The 17076-nt window shown below is 31.0% G+C and overlaps 2 protein-coding genes and 1 non-coding gene across 5 annotated transcripts; all 3 read right to left on the bottom strand.

The window, feature by feature from the left end:
* Positions 1–2404: 2404 nt before the first annotated feature.
* TRNAM-CAU (transfer RNA methionine (anticodon CAU)) lies at positions 2405–2489 on the bottom strand. The gene is given in 2 exon segments: positions 2405–2440; positions 2452–2489. It is a non-coding gene; the product is annotated as a tRNA-Met (tRNA).
* Positions 2490–3438: 949 nt separating this feature from the next.
* Positions 3439–7177, bottom strand: LOC100818516 (uncharacterized). Of its 2 annotated transcripts, none has more exons than XM_003534023.5 (6): positions 6905–7177; positions 6716–6786; positions 5795–5843; positions 5583–5689; positions 4100–4182; positions 3439–4008 (listed from the first exon to the last, which is right to left on the bottom strand). In XM_003534023.5, exons 1-6 carry the CDS (start codon positions 6951–6953, stop codon positions 3738–3740), a joined length of 630 nt encoding a protein of 209 aa, XP_003534071.1. In that variant the 5' UTR covers positions 6954–7177; the 3' UTR covers positions 3439–3737. The 2 variants fall into 2 exon arrangements, with proteins under 2 accessions (XP_003534071.1, XP_006587413.1); XM_006587350.4 differs by having other exon boundaries at positions 5795–5882; positions 6905–6972.
* Positions 7178–8560: 1383 nt separating this feature from the next.
* LOC100788914 (abietadienol/abietadienal oxidase) lies at positions 8561–13860 on the bottom strand. 2 transcript variants are annotated; one of them, XM_006587348.4, is made up of 10 exons: positions 13591–13860; positions 12508–12782; positions 11425–11749; positions 11171–11320; positions 10549–10788; positions 10314–10400; positions 10104–10182; positions 9773–9894; positions 9557–9684; positions 8561–8895 (listed from the first exon to the last, which is right to left on the bottom strand). In XM_006587348.4, the coding sequence occupies exons 2-10, from the start codon at positions 12732–12734 to the stop codon at positions 8790–8792; spliced, it is 1464 nt and encodes a 487-aa protein (XP_006587411.1). In that variant the 5' UTR covers positions 12735–12782; positions 13591–13860; the 3' UTR covers positions 8561–8789. The 2 variants fall into 2 exon arrangements, with proteins under 2 accessions (XP_006587411.1, XP_006587412.1); XM_006587349.4 differs by having other exon boundaries at positions 13645–13860.
* Positions 13861–17076: the final 3216 nt, after the last annotated feature.

The following is a 17076-nucleotide window of genomic DNA, read 5'->3' as shown; positions in this document are numbered from 1 at the left end:
TATTGTATGCTTTCAATGATCAATTCGTATAAATTTAATAATAAAGGATATTGTCCAAATAAAAGGATAAAGGTTCCAATCAAAGTCCATTCATTTTGCTTTACAAAATTCACTTGAGTTTACGGTGTTCCCATTACTAAATTTATTTTGATAGATTCAACATTTATTAGTTTATTTTTTTTATCCAAAATAATTGAAGACAATCATGATTTACAACAAGTTAACATCATTATTCAACTAAATCTTCTTAACTAAATCCTCTTAACATATTCATTAATTTTTTATATTCATTGTTAAATATAATTAAAAAAAAAAAGTAACACGCATTTATGTTCTTGCACATTTTTATCCAAATTATTGCACCATTCAACATTTTTCAATAGTTGAATAAAAAATACTTGTAATTGAAAAAATTATATTTATCTCATCTGAAAGTAAAGACTCAAATCCATGACTTGATAAACTTAAATTTATTCTACTCACTCAACCCTTTAAGACCAGCCTTCTGATTTCCTTTTCATAACATACTTTAGCAATCTAATTGGCAATATCTTAATTAAGGAGGCTTCATCTTTAGACTTTAGCAGGTAGTGTTATGTTTGTTCTATTCCTATACTCCACCATAATAATTTATTTTTATCTTAATCGTTCAAAGAGAAAATGGATCTTAATTAATCTAAAATTTAATTGAAAAATAAATAAAATCTAACTAATAATTATTTTCGTCAATAATTAAATTTAAATAAATATTTAAATAATTTAACTTTAACTTAACATATTAATCACTCACTTTACTGACACACTTATAAGCTGGAATCATGCCCATTAATTACACAAAGTTAATTGGTTAGTGCTAATTTTTTGTCCACATTAATAATGAAAATTGCGTCCCAAAAGAAATCTGTTCTGGCACGGATGTCTTATTTTTTGTGTGTGTGTATATATATATATATATATATATCTTGTTTTCTTTCCTTTGAGAACAAATAAACTTTTGTTTGCTGAATGACAAGAGTTGCTACCAAATCAACATGGATCATGTGAAACAGATGTACACATTTTTTAAAAAATAGACAACATATATTGATACAAATATTAAAATAATTTTATATGAGATCCATAACATAAACATGTACACCCTCCTTTTGTACACACATAAAGAAGTCAGCATAAACAATTAAGTCAGACAATTAATTATTGTCGATCGTATGCAAACTAAGGCTAAATATTAATGAGAAACAAACTCAAAATTACCCAAAAATCTTAATGGTTTCTTTTAACTGGTTTCTGTGTCTGCAGATACTTATAATTTCTTTTAACTGGTTTCTTATGATTGTTGTATGCAGAGTCAAATTTCAAATTTAACGAGAAACAAACTCAAAATTACCCAAAAATCTTATGGTAGAAGTACATATCTTACTTACAAAATTACCCAAAAATCAAACTCAAGTTTTAGCTTTACGAAAAAACAGAAGGCCAACCTAGCAACCACATGTAACACGAAAATTCTCATTCCTCCAAACAATACTTAACATATTTTAACTTTTGACAAAATGTAGACATAAACAACATCCAACACGTGACAATTTAGCCATGAATTATAAGGCTAACAAAGAATACATAAAAGCCAGCATTCCCAATTATTCAGAAACACTGAAAAACTCGACCAGATTGTGTTTTAACAGCGCCTATCACGTTAATGAAGACAGCGATGTGAATCTATAATAACAAACACATACAAAGATGTGAGATGATTATAAACCAAACAAACAACATTAATTATTGCTCCCCTTTAGGATGAAATTGGTGACTTAGTAATCCACAACACTTTGGTTTTGTCACGATCTCCATCAGCCGCATTCAAACTCAACTTTCATTATATGCAGCAAAATCTGACAATTTCGTAACTGTGCTCACTTGCTAGAGACAACTTGCTGCCGACTCTGCATTTAGTTTTCTCATGGATTTTGTTTCCTTCCTATATATATATATGAAAGGTTCCATTTTACTTGGTTCTCACAGAATGCATAAAATTGGATATATATATATCTTAAATGAAATGAAATATGATGTAAATAAGGATATTTGTTGTTGTTTCAAAATAAGACAATCTCTATTCCTTTTTCTTTCATTTTTGGATAGAAGACAAAATGGCACGAGACACACAATTTTTTTTTCATTCTTTTGTCTCTTTCAACTAAATAAAAAAGAATGATTAAGAATTTTCCTTCCTTGTTCAGTCTACCCTCTCACTTTCATACATACTACTAACCAAAGCCTAAATCTCAACAACGCTGATATTTTAACCAGAAAAAATGTTGATATTTCATGTGACACCATGTATATATTTCTATCTGTTATTTTATTTTATTTTTTTCATGTATAAATGTCTCAAAAGAAATCATGGGGTGAGAGAGGCTCGAACTCTCGACCTCAGGATAACTCAGAAGCTATGAGACCTACGCGCTAGCCAACTGCGCCACCACCCCTAACATGTTTTCGTTCTGCCCTATTTTTGATTTAAATGTCATGTCGATAAAATTCAGTATCAGTGTCTTCCTATTCTCCTTCATTTGAACGAGAATTTATTTAGGAAAGATACTGGTAATTGCCTTTCCTCCTAGTTGTATTACGTATCATTCATCTCTTTTTTAAAATAATTCAACAGTTAAATTTTTATATATTACTAGTGTAAAAAAATTTATATGGTGAACTAATAATTTTATTTTATAGATATGAGTTATAAGATAAGACATTATAATACCCTCATTCTTAAACTCACACTTAAGAAAATCCGTCCCACCCTCATACATGTGTGCATGCATAGAAAATCACTTTATATATTTTTTGAAATTACCACTTACCATGATATTAATGTATAATATCAATTAATAATCATTAATTTTCATGATCATCTTTAATAAAATTTCATTTTTTAATCACATTTTTTATAATCCATAAGATTCGATCCCAATACCTTTCTCTTAAGGGACTGACCACAATTTCATCTTAGACCAACAACACAATCAATAAGCCTCACACTAAATTAAAAAAAATAATTAAAAAATTATTGCAACTACATTGAAAAATCATTCTTAAATCATTCAAACACAGGGTTAAATTATTCAAACGTAAACCGTAGTCAAACATTAAAAACATAATCATTCTTAAGCATCAATATTTTAATTCGTATACTTGATTAAATCTAACTACAAGAACTAATTCTCCACAAGGAACAGAAAGAAATAACTTTCAAAATTAACACACCATAAGGAGCAGAAAGTTATATTTCACTGGATTAATATTTAATACACACGACAAAGACACTGATTTTGGCCGTAGGAAACTAGGTACTCGCGTTTGTCAATGTTTCTGTTAAAATTTGCATCAAGTTATCTATATATGCTACAAGCCACGACCATAATATTGGGTTCCGAATATGCAATTCCTCCAGGACCAACATCATATTTCAAGAATAAACAAAACTGGCACATTAAAATTAGATGATAGCACATACAAAACTGTTGTATCTTGGATCTGGTTGTAGAGTAATGGACTAATACTTCATTTTCTTTTCCCACCCTTCAAGACTAATCTTCATACAAGGAACTTTTTATACCTTGAACACTACAATTTAATACTTTCTCTAAATAAATCAAGCATTCTGTACTAAAAACTACAACCTACAAAGACAATGATGGAAAGAAGAGATCTACCATCAAACTACAATTACCAAATCATTCATCATCATCAGAACTATCATATGCCAGGCCCAGTAATCCCCCACTGGAGCTTTCAACCTTAGGCTTAGCTTCGGCTTCTTGTGACCCCAATGGAGCATGTTCCTCTGCTTTCTTTGATCCAGACAAAGGTTGCTCCTCCACTTTCTTTGTTCTTGGCAAAGACTGCTCTTTCTCTTTCGAAGGATCGTGATCAGGCTTACGATTTGCATCAGATCTTGGCCGCTTAGGTTTAATCTCAACAACTTTCTTCAGCAAGTCTTGCTGCCTATATCACAAAAAAACAAATACTATGAGCAACACAAGCCAGAAAAAGACATGGAAATGCATAGAGGGATAAGAGGTATTGGAAGATTTACCTGATCCCACTTTTGGGCTTTGGCTCAACCCGAAATGCCAGTGGTACTGATGCAGGTGAAGAATCTGCTAAACTTGCAGCTCTGTATTCACTGGTTAAGGGGAAACAGAAGAATACATACAACTTAAGCACAAGCAATTGTATCAGAAAAAGTTTACCACTACCATTTAATATAGCTTTCACAAACTATGAAAAGGGGCAAATGAATAAGTTATAAAATTCCTAAATTGCATTTGGATAAATAAACTCTTTATAAGTTAATAGGATCGGAAAACCATATTCAAAATGTAACACCTGTTTAAATTTATTGAATCAAATTTCCAGACTAAAAACAATATCACAATCATAAAGCTTGAAATATATATTTCAGTCATGCTAGAAGAAAGATCCTACTCCTAATCCTACATAATTTCTTCACCAAATGTAAGATGCAAGATTCACAGCATAATTTGATTGGCTAGTTTGATTGGATTGACCATGAACCAGCCTACTGGACAGTCCAATCAAGGTCGGATAACATTAAAAGCCGGCCCTGAACATGCTAAACTGGCTGTGAACTGATCTAACCCTGTGGACTGACATGTGAACCAGCCAGGGTTTGACCAGTAGATTCACTGCAAGCTTAATGGGAGCACAGCTGAAAATATGCAATAGGGTTCAAAATCTGTGCCACACAATTAATGCATCTACCATCATACTAAGCCAGAAGTCACCTGTTAGAGGTACAAGTAAACCATTATATTAATTATATATGTTTAACACATGAAAATAATTTTGGAGATTTTTAGAAAAGGAATAAAACTTGGGCCCCATACATCAGCATGACACTACATACAATTAAACATATTTTTTATACTCAAATCTGTTTATCATAGCACATATTTAAATATTTATACAGAGTAACATTTATTTATTGTAATTTTGTAATCATTAATTTGTCATAAATTATTTCTATTATAGATTTTTTAAATATACTTTCTCATATTTTTACTTATATACTTAACATATATATGTTGTACTTTTTTATATACTATCATACTATAAAACTAACACACCCCGGAGGTGCTAAAATGATCCTTGCTATGCAAAGATATGGAGGAGGGGTCATTGTATGCAGCCTTACGCTTGGATATACAAAAAGGCTGTTTCCGGATTCAAACCCATGACCAACCAGTCATCAAGGCGCAACTTTACCGCTATGCCAAGGCTCGCCCTCATATATATACTATCATACTATATTTCAGTTTTTTAAAAATCCTGGTTCAACCCATCCCAAAAACTTAACCAGTTTAGTCAGATCCAGTTACTGATTCACAGTTTCAAGCAGCATTGAGAAAATAAGACTACTCTGATCAAACATTAAGAAAAATACATGCAAGAATGAAGCAAGGTAATTGTAGTAGTAGGACATAAAAATCAGTCAAAATCAACCCAAGATGAAGAAACATGGATTGTTATGTGTCGCAATGACCACAAAAGGATATCTTAAATGCAGCAAATGCCCGTTTTTCAGTGCGACGCAGGAGGCGTTCTGCATCCTCCTCGGCTTCCATTTGCTCTTTGAGATAAAGTAGATCATCACTGTCCAAGGCTGCACATTTAAACTTTAAAAGGGAAGAAAGAAACTAAAGAAGCATGTGAAACGGAAGTGCAAGCAACACACAGACACACAAAAGCAGGGGAAAAAGAACTGTACCGCCTCGTCCATGAAGGTAACCTCCGCGCTCCCCAGCAACCTCTTGCATCTGCTTGCATCAGCCACCCAATACAGGAAGCCAATATCCCTGCCGGGGCATGTTATCAGCAAAATCCCTCAAATTGCACAAAAAATTGCTTGAAAGTTGAAAACGACATACAGAAGAATTACAAAATTCTGCTTTGCAACATTTATTAATCAGGGATGGTGAAGTTCAAAGAAACCACTTACAAAGCTATACAATTACGTACCCAATATGGATTCCTCGCTAAGGTACAAAAGTCCATCCATAACACCAAGTTTCATGCTGAGGTGTTCTGTTCATTACTAGAAATGAAGCAAACTGCTACTTCATTCTTTATTTGTTCTCTGTTTAATTTTCTGCTTATTTTACTCAGAACATTATGCAAATTGCATTTACATTCTCATTTTAATATTTTTTTCTTATACTTTTAGATTTCTCTAAATGATATACCATCCCATAGACATAGAAATTTGTCGAATCCTACCTTCTGAAGGAGATATATTAGTTACATTTATCTATGAAAAATCGAGATCCTGTATCATACCATTGCTAGTAACCATAACATGCAACATAGCTAGAAAGCTTATTCTAAAGTTGCTATCCCACTTTTCATAAAACAATAATAGAACAATCGACAATCAAAGAATAGTCTCATAAATAATCACAGAAACTGTATTTTGGGCATATCGCAAATGCATGACAGCTAATTCCAAAATACCATCAAACATTTTAAAAACAACCCTTAATTATAAGGGTTTCTTACACAAAGGATCATATATTAGATTAGCTAGAACAGCAAAATAAAGTACACTAACAAAAGGGTATCAAATTACATATTATATGAATATTAATATCCACACATAAAAACATAACGGATGGTGAATCAATGCGCTAACCTTTGCAACCATGCGTTGGAAAGTAATGTCTTCATCGTCAATCTTATCTTTCCCCTTGCCCCATTTCTTATCTGCGAAATTGAAACATACCCAGTAATCAAAATCCACGAAAAATCAAAACTTTAAACAACAACAACAACCAATTGAAAAACTTGAGAAAAAAAAAAAAAAGAATGGAATGAATAATACCTTTGGGGTCGCTGAGGTTGGTGTATTCACGAACTTCTCTTCCTGCCATGTTCAACACTTTTCTCTCTGTCTCTGCAGAATTTTGTGTACAATGAGTGGAAGCTAAGGAGGGGAGAGAAGGGAAGAGTGAGAGTCTGAATTTCCGATTTGATTCCTTAGCTGCTGCGAGCGAGAGACCCTTAAATTAAATGGGAATATATATACGACGCTTCTAGAACATGACTGTTTCTTTTATACTTTCATCCGAAGTTTTCAAGCCCGGTCTGGTCTCACCGGGTAGAGAAAGTGGACAAGTGGATTTTGACTAGATATATATTAAAAAATTTAAAATTATATATGTATTTATTATATATAAATATATAATTATATTATTTGATTAAAGTATTAAAATTGATAATATAAGTTTACAAATATTAATCTAATAACATAATTATAAGTTTTTTTTGAAGTATTTTGGAACTTTTTTTTGTTTTTTTATGTGGAACGGGTTTTAAAAATTGAGTTAAGTCGTCAGGTTTATTCCGAATCCATCAGGTCTAGCCAGGTCATCCCGGATCAGATACATAACTGATCCAATAATCAGTCTAATTATATCATCAGATCTCGGTTGAACCAATTATATCATCAGATCTCGGTTGAACCAGATTTTTGATCCATACTTTCATCTCACTACATAGTAAAAACTATTTTTTTCTTTAAATTTTAGAGTTTAAAATGAAAGGAGTTGATTTATCGAAGTTGGATTAAAAAACAATAATAAAAAACAAATAGTTTTTTCTTTTCCTATACCATGATTATTCTATAAAGAAGATATATTTGTTCAAATCGAATAAGACCGTTATGGATAATAAAAAAAATTCTTTAAATATTTAATATAATTACTTATTTAGGACTTGAACTTAAAAGTAAATTTGAGATTAACAAAGGATACATAAACATGTATATATTTGGTTAATTAAGTTTTTGATTTCTCAACTTTTTCATATAAAAATTTTTAGTTCTTAAAAAAATTTGATAACTTTTAATTATGTATTAATTTTCTGTCAATATATTTAGTCTAACATATTTTGTTTATTTTTAGTTATTTGTTTATTTGTATTATTCAAAATTAGTCTTAAATATAAAATAAATGAGCAACTAAAAATGAATTAAAAAATTTAGAAGAACCTAAAATAGTGATGGATAATTATTGGAAGACTAAATATTGTAAAAAGAATTTTGAGAGATTAAAAATTTGAATTTAAAAAAGTTATGGTAATAAAATCTTAATTAACCTATGTATTTTTATGTTTATTATGAAAATTTTATGTAGTGAAACATGTATATGATCCTTTTATGTTAACTTCAAATGAATTTAGTTTAAATATGTTGAGAATGTAATATTTATATTATTATATTCTTTTCAAATCTTTTTTTAGGAATATTATTATCTAATCATAACATTTTAGTTTACAGTGTTATCAAAGAATAATAATTTTTTATATAAAATAATAAATATAAAAAACTAAATAACAGAGTTTTAATAAATTTAGAAACTAAAATGATATTTCATAAGTGTAGGAATTGAATTAATCAGTATTTGTAACTTGAAGGACTAAGTTAATGTATTACTTGAAAGAAAATTAATAAAAGCAAATTTGTCTGCACAAAGGACTATGGAAAAAATGAATTGTTGTATGCTATACACCCTTTTATAAGTAATGTACATGTTACAATATAAACATGAAATATACATAAATTTATACATGACAACAGAAATTAAACTCTGAAACACATGTTGCTGGGAGAACTGAGAGAGTACTCAGCAAAAACAGTAGCCAGAGAAAACAATTACTGAAAATAGTGGAGAACTAGGTGGATTTTGAGGTGAACATGGTGCCATCTTTTAATCTGTTTCATTATCATGTCTTCTCATTAGACGAATTTCAAAACCATTCACCAATCGAGCAGAGGGAAAGAAGGACATCCTATCTTCTTTGATTTGTGTCCATCTGTTAATGAAAACATTCAACGAATCAGCTATGGTTAGATTTGTTAGAAAAATTATGACACACACATATATATATTTTGTAGAATAGAAAAATGTCATTAACAAATTTTCTCAACACATTCTTCATTATTATATAAAATTCATGTAGAATTCACAAACCCACATTTTTTATTGGAGCTTTATGAATATAAGTTAAGACGAGTGTTGTAGTTACTAATTTTCAACATATTTTTTTATTAGTTGAAAATTATGTAAGTCATGTTTCTTTAAATGATAATAAAGATAATTTAGAAAAGTATGTGAAAGGGAGTGCGGTTTACCTTCCTCAAAATGAGGAGTGTTTTAAATAAATTTCTTATATACTTCTAACATATTTTCTACTATTGATTAAAATTCATTATAAATTATAGAATAAGACTCATTAAGGGTGTGTTTGAATTGATGTTATTAACAAACGTATTCTCAAATTTTCACTTCAAATCAAACAAAAGCATACAAGTTATAAAATGCATTTTAAAGTTGAATCAAATACACAATAAATAAGAAGTAAGACACACCACATAAATAATAAAGAATAAAGAGGGTGTCAAAAGAATATGCTATAAAGTGTGGCATTTCTCAATCTCAAATACCAGAGAGAGAGAGAGAGGGGCATTAATTACCTGTAAGTAGTTACAAAGTAATGAAGAAAAAAAGCAATTTGGAGGCGAGCCAACTCTGCTCCTGGACAGAATCTAGCACCTCCTCCAAAGGGTGCATAGAATGAACTAGTTCTCCAATTTCTTTTTTCCTGCATTGAGAGCATAGGAATTAAGAAAGAAATGAAATTAAAGTACAAAATTACATTCAGTGTGCACCAAAATGGTATGTCGACTAACCTCATTTTCAGGTTCCATCCATCTCCAAGGGTTGAAATTTAGAGCTCCACCGTATACATTCTCATCTAAATGGACTGCTGAAAGAAATGGAACCACAAAGCACCCTTTGGGAATAACAAAATCTACTCAAAAACAGATAAGTTAAGTTAGTAGACTATTGTAAAACTTCTATATATGCACATACCGTGGTTGCAATAGTAGAATTTATCAATAGTAAATAGTAATAACTATTTAATAAATAATAATGTTTCAATATTTCTTAGGATGTAAATGTAAAAGAAAAACTCTTTTAGACGAACTATGCATATCATTTACACTCAAAATTTTATACCTTGGTATTGAACGTCTTCTTTTGCTTCTCTCATTAACCAAATTGCAATGCCCCCAAGTCTTAGTGTTTCATCAATAACCTGTTAGTGGAAGCCAAAAACATGAAATGTTAACACACTATTTTCTATTATTGAATAATTGTTGTATTGCAAAATACTTCAATTCCTCACTTCTTCTCTTAGTAATTTAGAGTGAAAAGTTAATCACTTACACATTGAGTGAATGTCATTGCTTTATAATCCTGCCATGTAAGAAATTCATCTCCAGAATTACTACTCCTCAGAGAATCATGTTCATCCTGTCCAAGAGAAAATTTTGTAAAATTTAATTAAAAAAAAATATTTTTCAGTTTAAATATAAAAATCTCGGAAATCACCAAAAGATAATGTTTTATGTACCAAATAAACATATAGGGAGAAAATATCAAGAATAGTTGTTATATATACCAGCAGTTGTTTCATGGCTCTAGGACATTGAGTAAGGAAATAGACTGCAAAGAGCATTGTTTTGGTGGTTGTTTCGTTTCCCGCAAAGAGAAGATTGATAATGAAGTCTGCAACAGCATCATCAGGCAAGCTTTCTTCCTCTAGTAATCTTCCTAGTACACCATTACCTTCAATGGAAGCACCATTTTGTCTGTGTACCTCTATGGTCTTGTTTATCTTGCCAATGATTTTCTCCCTTCCCTGATATCCAAAGAATGAGAACTTCAATACCATTTGACTTTTTAATCCCATCTAATAAGATTATTCTTAGAATCATATGTTTTTAAAAGTAATTTCATTGCTAGATTAATGGCCTAATAACAGTATTTAATGGGACATAAGGGTACCCTGTAATAAATTTGAATATTAATTAACAATGGCAAGTTAAAATTGAGTATTTCAAGTTTCATTACTCCAATTAAGATGGTTTTTTAGTTTACTCATCCAAGGATGTGGTAATGAGAATAAAAAATTTATTTCTTTAAGCTATAGCTAAAAAAATCAAAATAGTTGTTTTTGTGTGTGTGTCTGTCTATTTGTATGTATGTATGTTTGTATGCTTTTAAAAAAATTCTCATTGTACCTTCATAGCAGTGTGGTATGCATAGCCAGGGATGTTGATGGGAATGGATAAACAACCATCAACAAAGTCAGAAAACAACTGAGACATTTCATTAACTTGAGACTCACTTGAAACCCCCAATAGTTGATTAACCATCAAGTGTATAGCCACCTGAAGTGAATCATGTAAAAATATTAATTGAAAATGAGTCACTGTCACTAAATATTAATAGTAAGCTTACATACACAAGCACATCATCAGTTGAAATTACTTACCTTTCTACAAACATCCTGAAGAAGAATGACTTGGTTGTTGTTAAAATTACTCAAAGTTTGGAGCATGACCTTTTGTACATCATTCAAGAAATGGAACTTAAGCTTCTCTAGGCGCATCATGTTGGAGGCAATTCCGTGTAGTTTCCTTTGTTGATCTCCTTGCACTGTGATCACACCATTTTTACCAACCAAATCTCTGAAAGATTTTGGGTAACTTGACTTGAATAATTTTCCTTCATTTTGCATTACAAACCGGTTGAAGCTTGGATCTGCTGACACCACTGCCCATTTTCCAAATAGGCTGCATGAAAATATCTTACCATACCTGTGCCAAATGAAGGTTTCACTTATTAGATTGGTTTTCACAAACCATGTTACGGGATTTTGGAGCATTTGCAAATTATTTTCTTAAAAGCAGCTTAGTTTCCAAATAAAGGGAATTCTAAAGAACAACCTTCTTCAGAGCATTTTTCATAAGGGACAAAACTTAGTACTTGGGTTCTTTTGGTGTAGTTCTCCAATAAGAATTAGAGTTTCACCACCTATATTGACATTTAATTTAAACCTTCATTACCAAGATAAAACTCCAATTCTAATTAGAAAACAACATTAAAAGCACCTAAAGAATTGCATCAAGTTTTGTCCTTTCATAAGGCCTACGATTGACTTTAGACAACAAGAAATTCAGATTCAAGACATATTGTAGGAAGCTAAAATTCATTATTGGAAATGGTTAGGAGGGAGGAAAAACGGTTTCTGCTATTCTTTATCAGACTGGCTTTTAAATCCAACAGCTTGTATAGGAGCAAACCATATATGAACATTATGATTGGATTTGTGGTTTTGGTTTGGGTCTCGGCTTGTGGCCTATCCAAGACTTCTGTTAAATAAAATTTCTCGTTTGTTGCTAAAAAAAAAAAGGCCTGTGATTGGATTAATCAGCTCTTATAAACTGAGAACTCAACCTTTCAATAAATTATTATCTAACTAGTAACTTAAATTCCAAATCAACCAAACTCAACTATTTCAAAAGCTAGAATATGTAGCACTTTTGTTGTTGTGGCAAATTGATAGTAAATGTACCTTTTCACCATTTCTTCAACAAACTGAGGAGGATGAGAACTTGCAACAGCATTGTACCAATTGATGCTGTCACCAATCAAAGGCCAGCCTCTCCTTCCTGGTGGTAATCTGCATTTGCTTTTATCTTCCGTCCTTAACTTGAATTGAAATAGCTTTGCAAATATTGCAGTGGCCAGTATCACAGTGCTCATAACTAATAGCCATGATTCTGAAATATTTTCTCTCATTTTCTGTGTAGAATAAAATGGAGAGAGAAAAGCGAATCACGCCTCAACCTGCCAGAGAAAATTGAATATTCATAGTGAGGCAGACATGGCAATCATTTTCCAATGCAAATGTGAACTAATTGTAAGAAAAAAAGGAAAAGAAAAGGAGGAATTTATAAGGGGCAAACACGCCTGGCTAGTTGACCAAACTTATGAAGATCTGGTAGGGCCATGTTAAATAAATCATTTCCAGAATCTGTTTTATTAAAACAACTTTGAAACATGTAAAGATACAATGAAGTTAAATAAAATAAGTTGTGTCAGAGAACTATAAAATTCCTCATTGAACAAAGCAAAACTGTACATAAGCATATATAGAAGGGTCGAGTTCAATTGGTTTGAATTTTTTTGGACAAATACAACTCCCGTGTTTATACAAATACAACCTAGTCCACTCTCTCCCATGAGGCCCACATTCACATTTCTACATGTTAATTAACTTGGTATTTTACACGAACAAATCATTCCCAGAATCTATTTTATTAAAACAAGTTTGAACATGTAAACATACACGAAAATTAAATTAAAAAAAAAAGTGGGAACAAGATCACAATCTGACAGCATTATTTGGAGAATATGAAGCAAATTTTTTGTCTTAACATGCAATCTAAAGGATAACCACAGGTCTACTACGCGGCTACCACCCCATAAGACTAACAAAATGTTTACTATATCTAAGATTTGCTGACTTTTGCATACTTTCACAAAAAAAAAAAAAAAAAACCTCACTTCTAACAACCAAATGATAGATAAAAGGTGATGATGAAAATTAGAGAAAAAGGTGAGAAAAAATGTTGATACAAGGTGGTTAACATACCCTGCAAGAAAGAAAAGTCAAACTGCAAAGGCTCTCATTTTAATGTGTAGTCACCTTATAATTCTGCCAATGAAGTAGTAATATTCACTGCATTTAAGAACTTGAAGTGTGCTCTTTAGAACTAAGAAGCTTAGCTAGATTTGAAGAGAAGCATAGAGAAGGAGAGGGAAGAAGCTGTGTCCTGTGATGACTTCTTGTAATATTGGAATATATAAGGAAAAAAGAGTCTCTTAACTGGTCCAAATTAAAGAGTGCTTTTGGTGTGCATTTAATAGTGTCATGAACTCATCTGTTCAAATTCGTGCGCACAAAATAAGGTGCATAATCATCAACTAGTAGAGGTAGTCATCAAGAAAAGTTAGCTAGAGTTTGACTTGTCCTTTTTACGCTATGTAGTTATGTAGCAATGCATTAATCAATTTGCCATATTCCAGTGACGCAAGACACGCATTTTCTGAAGGGGGGAAAAATCATATGAGCAAATATTCTAATTAGATTGAGTATCATATTAATTGAATACTATAAATAGTAGGAAAGACCTTAAATAGGTGTGTTTCCAGCCATCTAGAATAGACATAATTGACAACCATCAACTAATGTAGGTAACTAGAAGTAGGAGCCACAACTCTACATATCTCCCACATTTAATTCTAATAAAGCGAAACAACAAATTTATCGTGCTCTATAAAATCCAAGTTTTATATATAAAAAAATCTAAGCTTTTTCGATAAATCAACTTTATAATAAAACATAATACAAAAAACAAAGCCTTTTCCCGTAAATAAGTTGGCTACATGAATCTAATAACGCCATTTTTTTGTGAAATATATCTATATACAATTATTCACTTAAGATAGAAACGATATTTATTCTCAGCTCTATAGACAATTATTCCCGTTAAGTTGGAGGAGGTGATGGAACTGCAAGGATTATAGCTGCTGAGAAGACACAAATTGAAAGGAGAAAACCAAATGGCATCATAATGCAGCAGGAAAGGGTTTTTATGTGAGAAATTTGTTAGTAAGGGAGCATTCTTTAATAGTAATGAATCTTTGATTATCAAACAAATTATATTGAGAGAGATAGCACCATAAACAAGACCTTTAATATTTGAAATGATAATTTTAGTTCTTAAATGTTGAAACTGATCACAATTATTTCATTAACAAAAATTCCGATTTAATCCTTAAAAGTAAAAAAAAATTAACAATTATATCATGTTGACGTAATTATCATATTTTTTTATATATATTTAGAAATCAAATCAAAAAAAATTTAGAATTAAACTATCATCGATTTGCACATTTAGGACTAAAATAATTATTTTACCTAACCTCATGTAAGAAAAAAAACTAATCCATTTCGAGGAGGAAACATTCCGTTTCTTAGGTCACAATAATGGGTCTAATGGAAATGAAGAATTGGGTTATTATGGAGCCACTAAATGGACCAGTCAAAGCAGTAAAGGCTTTGAATCCTATTTTTAAGGCCTCTTTCCAGGAATGGGCACCATAAGCGATGCAGTAAATTATTTAAGCATATATAAATGTCGAAGGCTTATTGGGTGATTGATGTGCACTCAATTATTATAAAATGCCAGCAAGAGCCAGCCATGCAAACAATGCCAGTTATGTCAGCAAACTAGTGTATTTTTGCTTCAATAGAATACAAAATAATCAAAGGAGAATTATAGATACCCTTATAGCTTTATTAACAATTAAAATTAAGATTAATTATTCGTCATTTAGTGAAAGTAAAAAATGTGACCACATATTATAGAGCTCTATCAGAGGATATAGAAATATAATGTCATGGTATTGAATTGAATGGTTAATTTTGTGTTCAAATGTGCTTACAACATGAAATTATAGAGACGAACATCTAAGTAGGAATGTGAATACAACTCTACTAACAGAATGATTTTAACCAGCTAATATAGTCCCTGTTATTAACCACTCCATTTCACTACCATTTATGATTTTTTAGTATTTAAATGTTTATTTGTTTACCACAGTCAATAATAAGCACTTATGCATTAGATATGTTTTTGGTGAGAAAACTTCATATTAATATCATGGTAAACAGAAAAAGTACTTACACATTATAATCTAATCTCTGATCTACCTAAAATATAAGTTCATTTTTATTTTTTATTTTTTATTTTTACTTGTGAGGTGTATAAGCATTAGATATGAAATCACTATTCATAACCTAGAAAGACATGAGTTTTGAAATTTGCTGCCTTTGAAAGAAGACTTTGGTTAGTAATTTGTGAGTATTTTTTTAAGTTTTAAACTCTGCCTTAATTCTAGTGAGTTATTTGGATCCAATTCCCTTAAACTTTTTTATAAACAAAAGGAAATTTACAACATAACCTTAAAACCTTAAAATGTTTAAATCATGTATGCTCCCACCCCTCATCCCTGAGTTTCATTCACGCTAATCACCAATTTGATTGCAATTTCTTCCTAAGCATGTCACTCAGATGCTTTAAGAAATGGACGGTATTATAATCAGTGTAGTTAATAATAGCCACTAGTCGCACTAAATGTTTATCTAGGTTGATTTTTTTTTCCTATTGAGAGCATTCCAATTTTTATTTTTTTTTGGGGGGGGGGGGGGGGGGGATCTAATATGAAAAGTTGATTAGTGAACTAAACTGAGATGCCAGAACCAAATATTAAATTGACGTTGCTTTGATTTAAAACAGTTGGGAATTGGCGTTTCTTGTTTGCAAAAGCAACCACATTAATTTTATCAAACAAGCATCTTGAGTGTTAGAATATACAAATTATATGAGTTATAGCTATCTTGCAATACCAGTCAGGAGTTGTCATTCTTCAATTTTATATCACAATGTTGCGGCAATGGTTCGGCTAAATGATGAAATCAGTGACGCAGTTTTGTTTACCACAAAAGAAATATAGTAGCATCCTACATGATCTGAAGTCTGAACATATACTATTCAATTCAAGCAGGCAAAGGACAACAAATATTAGCCTCATTCCCTGGCAATTTATAAATGCACACGTTTTGTTGCAACATGTAATAATAATGATAATAATAATAGTTTCTTGCAACTAATAATTTTGTGGACTAAATAAATATTATTTTTATAATTAGAACATATGGTCACCAAGGCCAAAATTCACCCTCAAACTAAAGCTTAATTTCTCCTCTTATTTTACATCCCAGGATTTTCTGTTTCGCTTCCAATTGATCCAATTTGAGATAGATTTGATTTCTTTTCATTTTATACTTCTGCATTTGATTACTGTGGCTGTTTTGATAATCAGGGATCGATGCAGAAAAAAGATTGGTTCTTTTGGGCCAAGCACATCACCACTCCCAAATTTCTTCATAGCAGCAATATTGCTTACAAACTCTGGTTCCATAATGCCGTAAAAAAATACATAAAATATTCAAGTAGAAGTGTATCAATCCCTAAATTTTAGTAAAATTCAAATTAAAAAATAATTTAAATTA

This window comes from Glycine max, chromosome 9 (assembly GCF_000004515.6).
Source record: "Glycine max cultivar Williams 82 chromosome 9, Glycine_max_v4.0, whole genome shotgun sequence".
NCBI lineage: Eukaryota > Viridiplantae > Streptophyta > Magnoliopsida > Fabales > Fabaceae > Glycine > Glycine max.
Note: the sequence above shows the minus strand (reverse complement) of the source record. Positions and strands in the feature narration are given on the sequence as shown.

What these genes read in the sequence shown, in the direction of transcription:
- LOC100818516 (XM_003534023.5), bottom strand. Translation starts at nt 6,953, where the DNA reads ATGGCAGGAAGAGAAGTTCGTGAATACACCAACCTCAGCGACCCCAAA. An exon ending in TCCAACGCATGGTTGCAAAG is followed by an intron (nt 5,844 to 6,715) that starts GTTAGCGCATTG and finishes TGATGCAAGCAG; the next exon opens with ATGCAAGAGGTTGCTGGGGA. An exon ending in AAGCCCAAAAGTGGGATCAG is followed by an intron (nt 4,009 to 4,099) that starts GTAAATCTTCCA and finishes TTTGTGATATAG; the next exon opens with GCAGCAAGACTTGCTGAAGA.
- LOC100788914 (XM_006587348.4), bottom strand. Translation starts at nt 12,734, where the DNA reads ATGAGAGAAAATATTTCAGAATCATGGCTATTAGTTATGAGCACTGTG. An exon ending in GAGCCATGAAACAACTGCTG is followed by an intron (nt 10,401 to 10,548) that starts GTATATATAACA and finishes TCTCTTGGACAG; the next exon opens with GATGAACATGATTCTCTGAG. An exon ending in AGAAGACGTTCAATACCAAG is followed by an intron (nt 9,895 to 10,103) that starts GTATAAAATTTT and finishes GTTTTTGAGTAG; the next exon opens with ATTTTGTTATTCCCAAAGGG.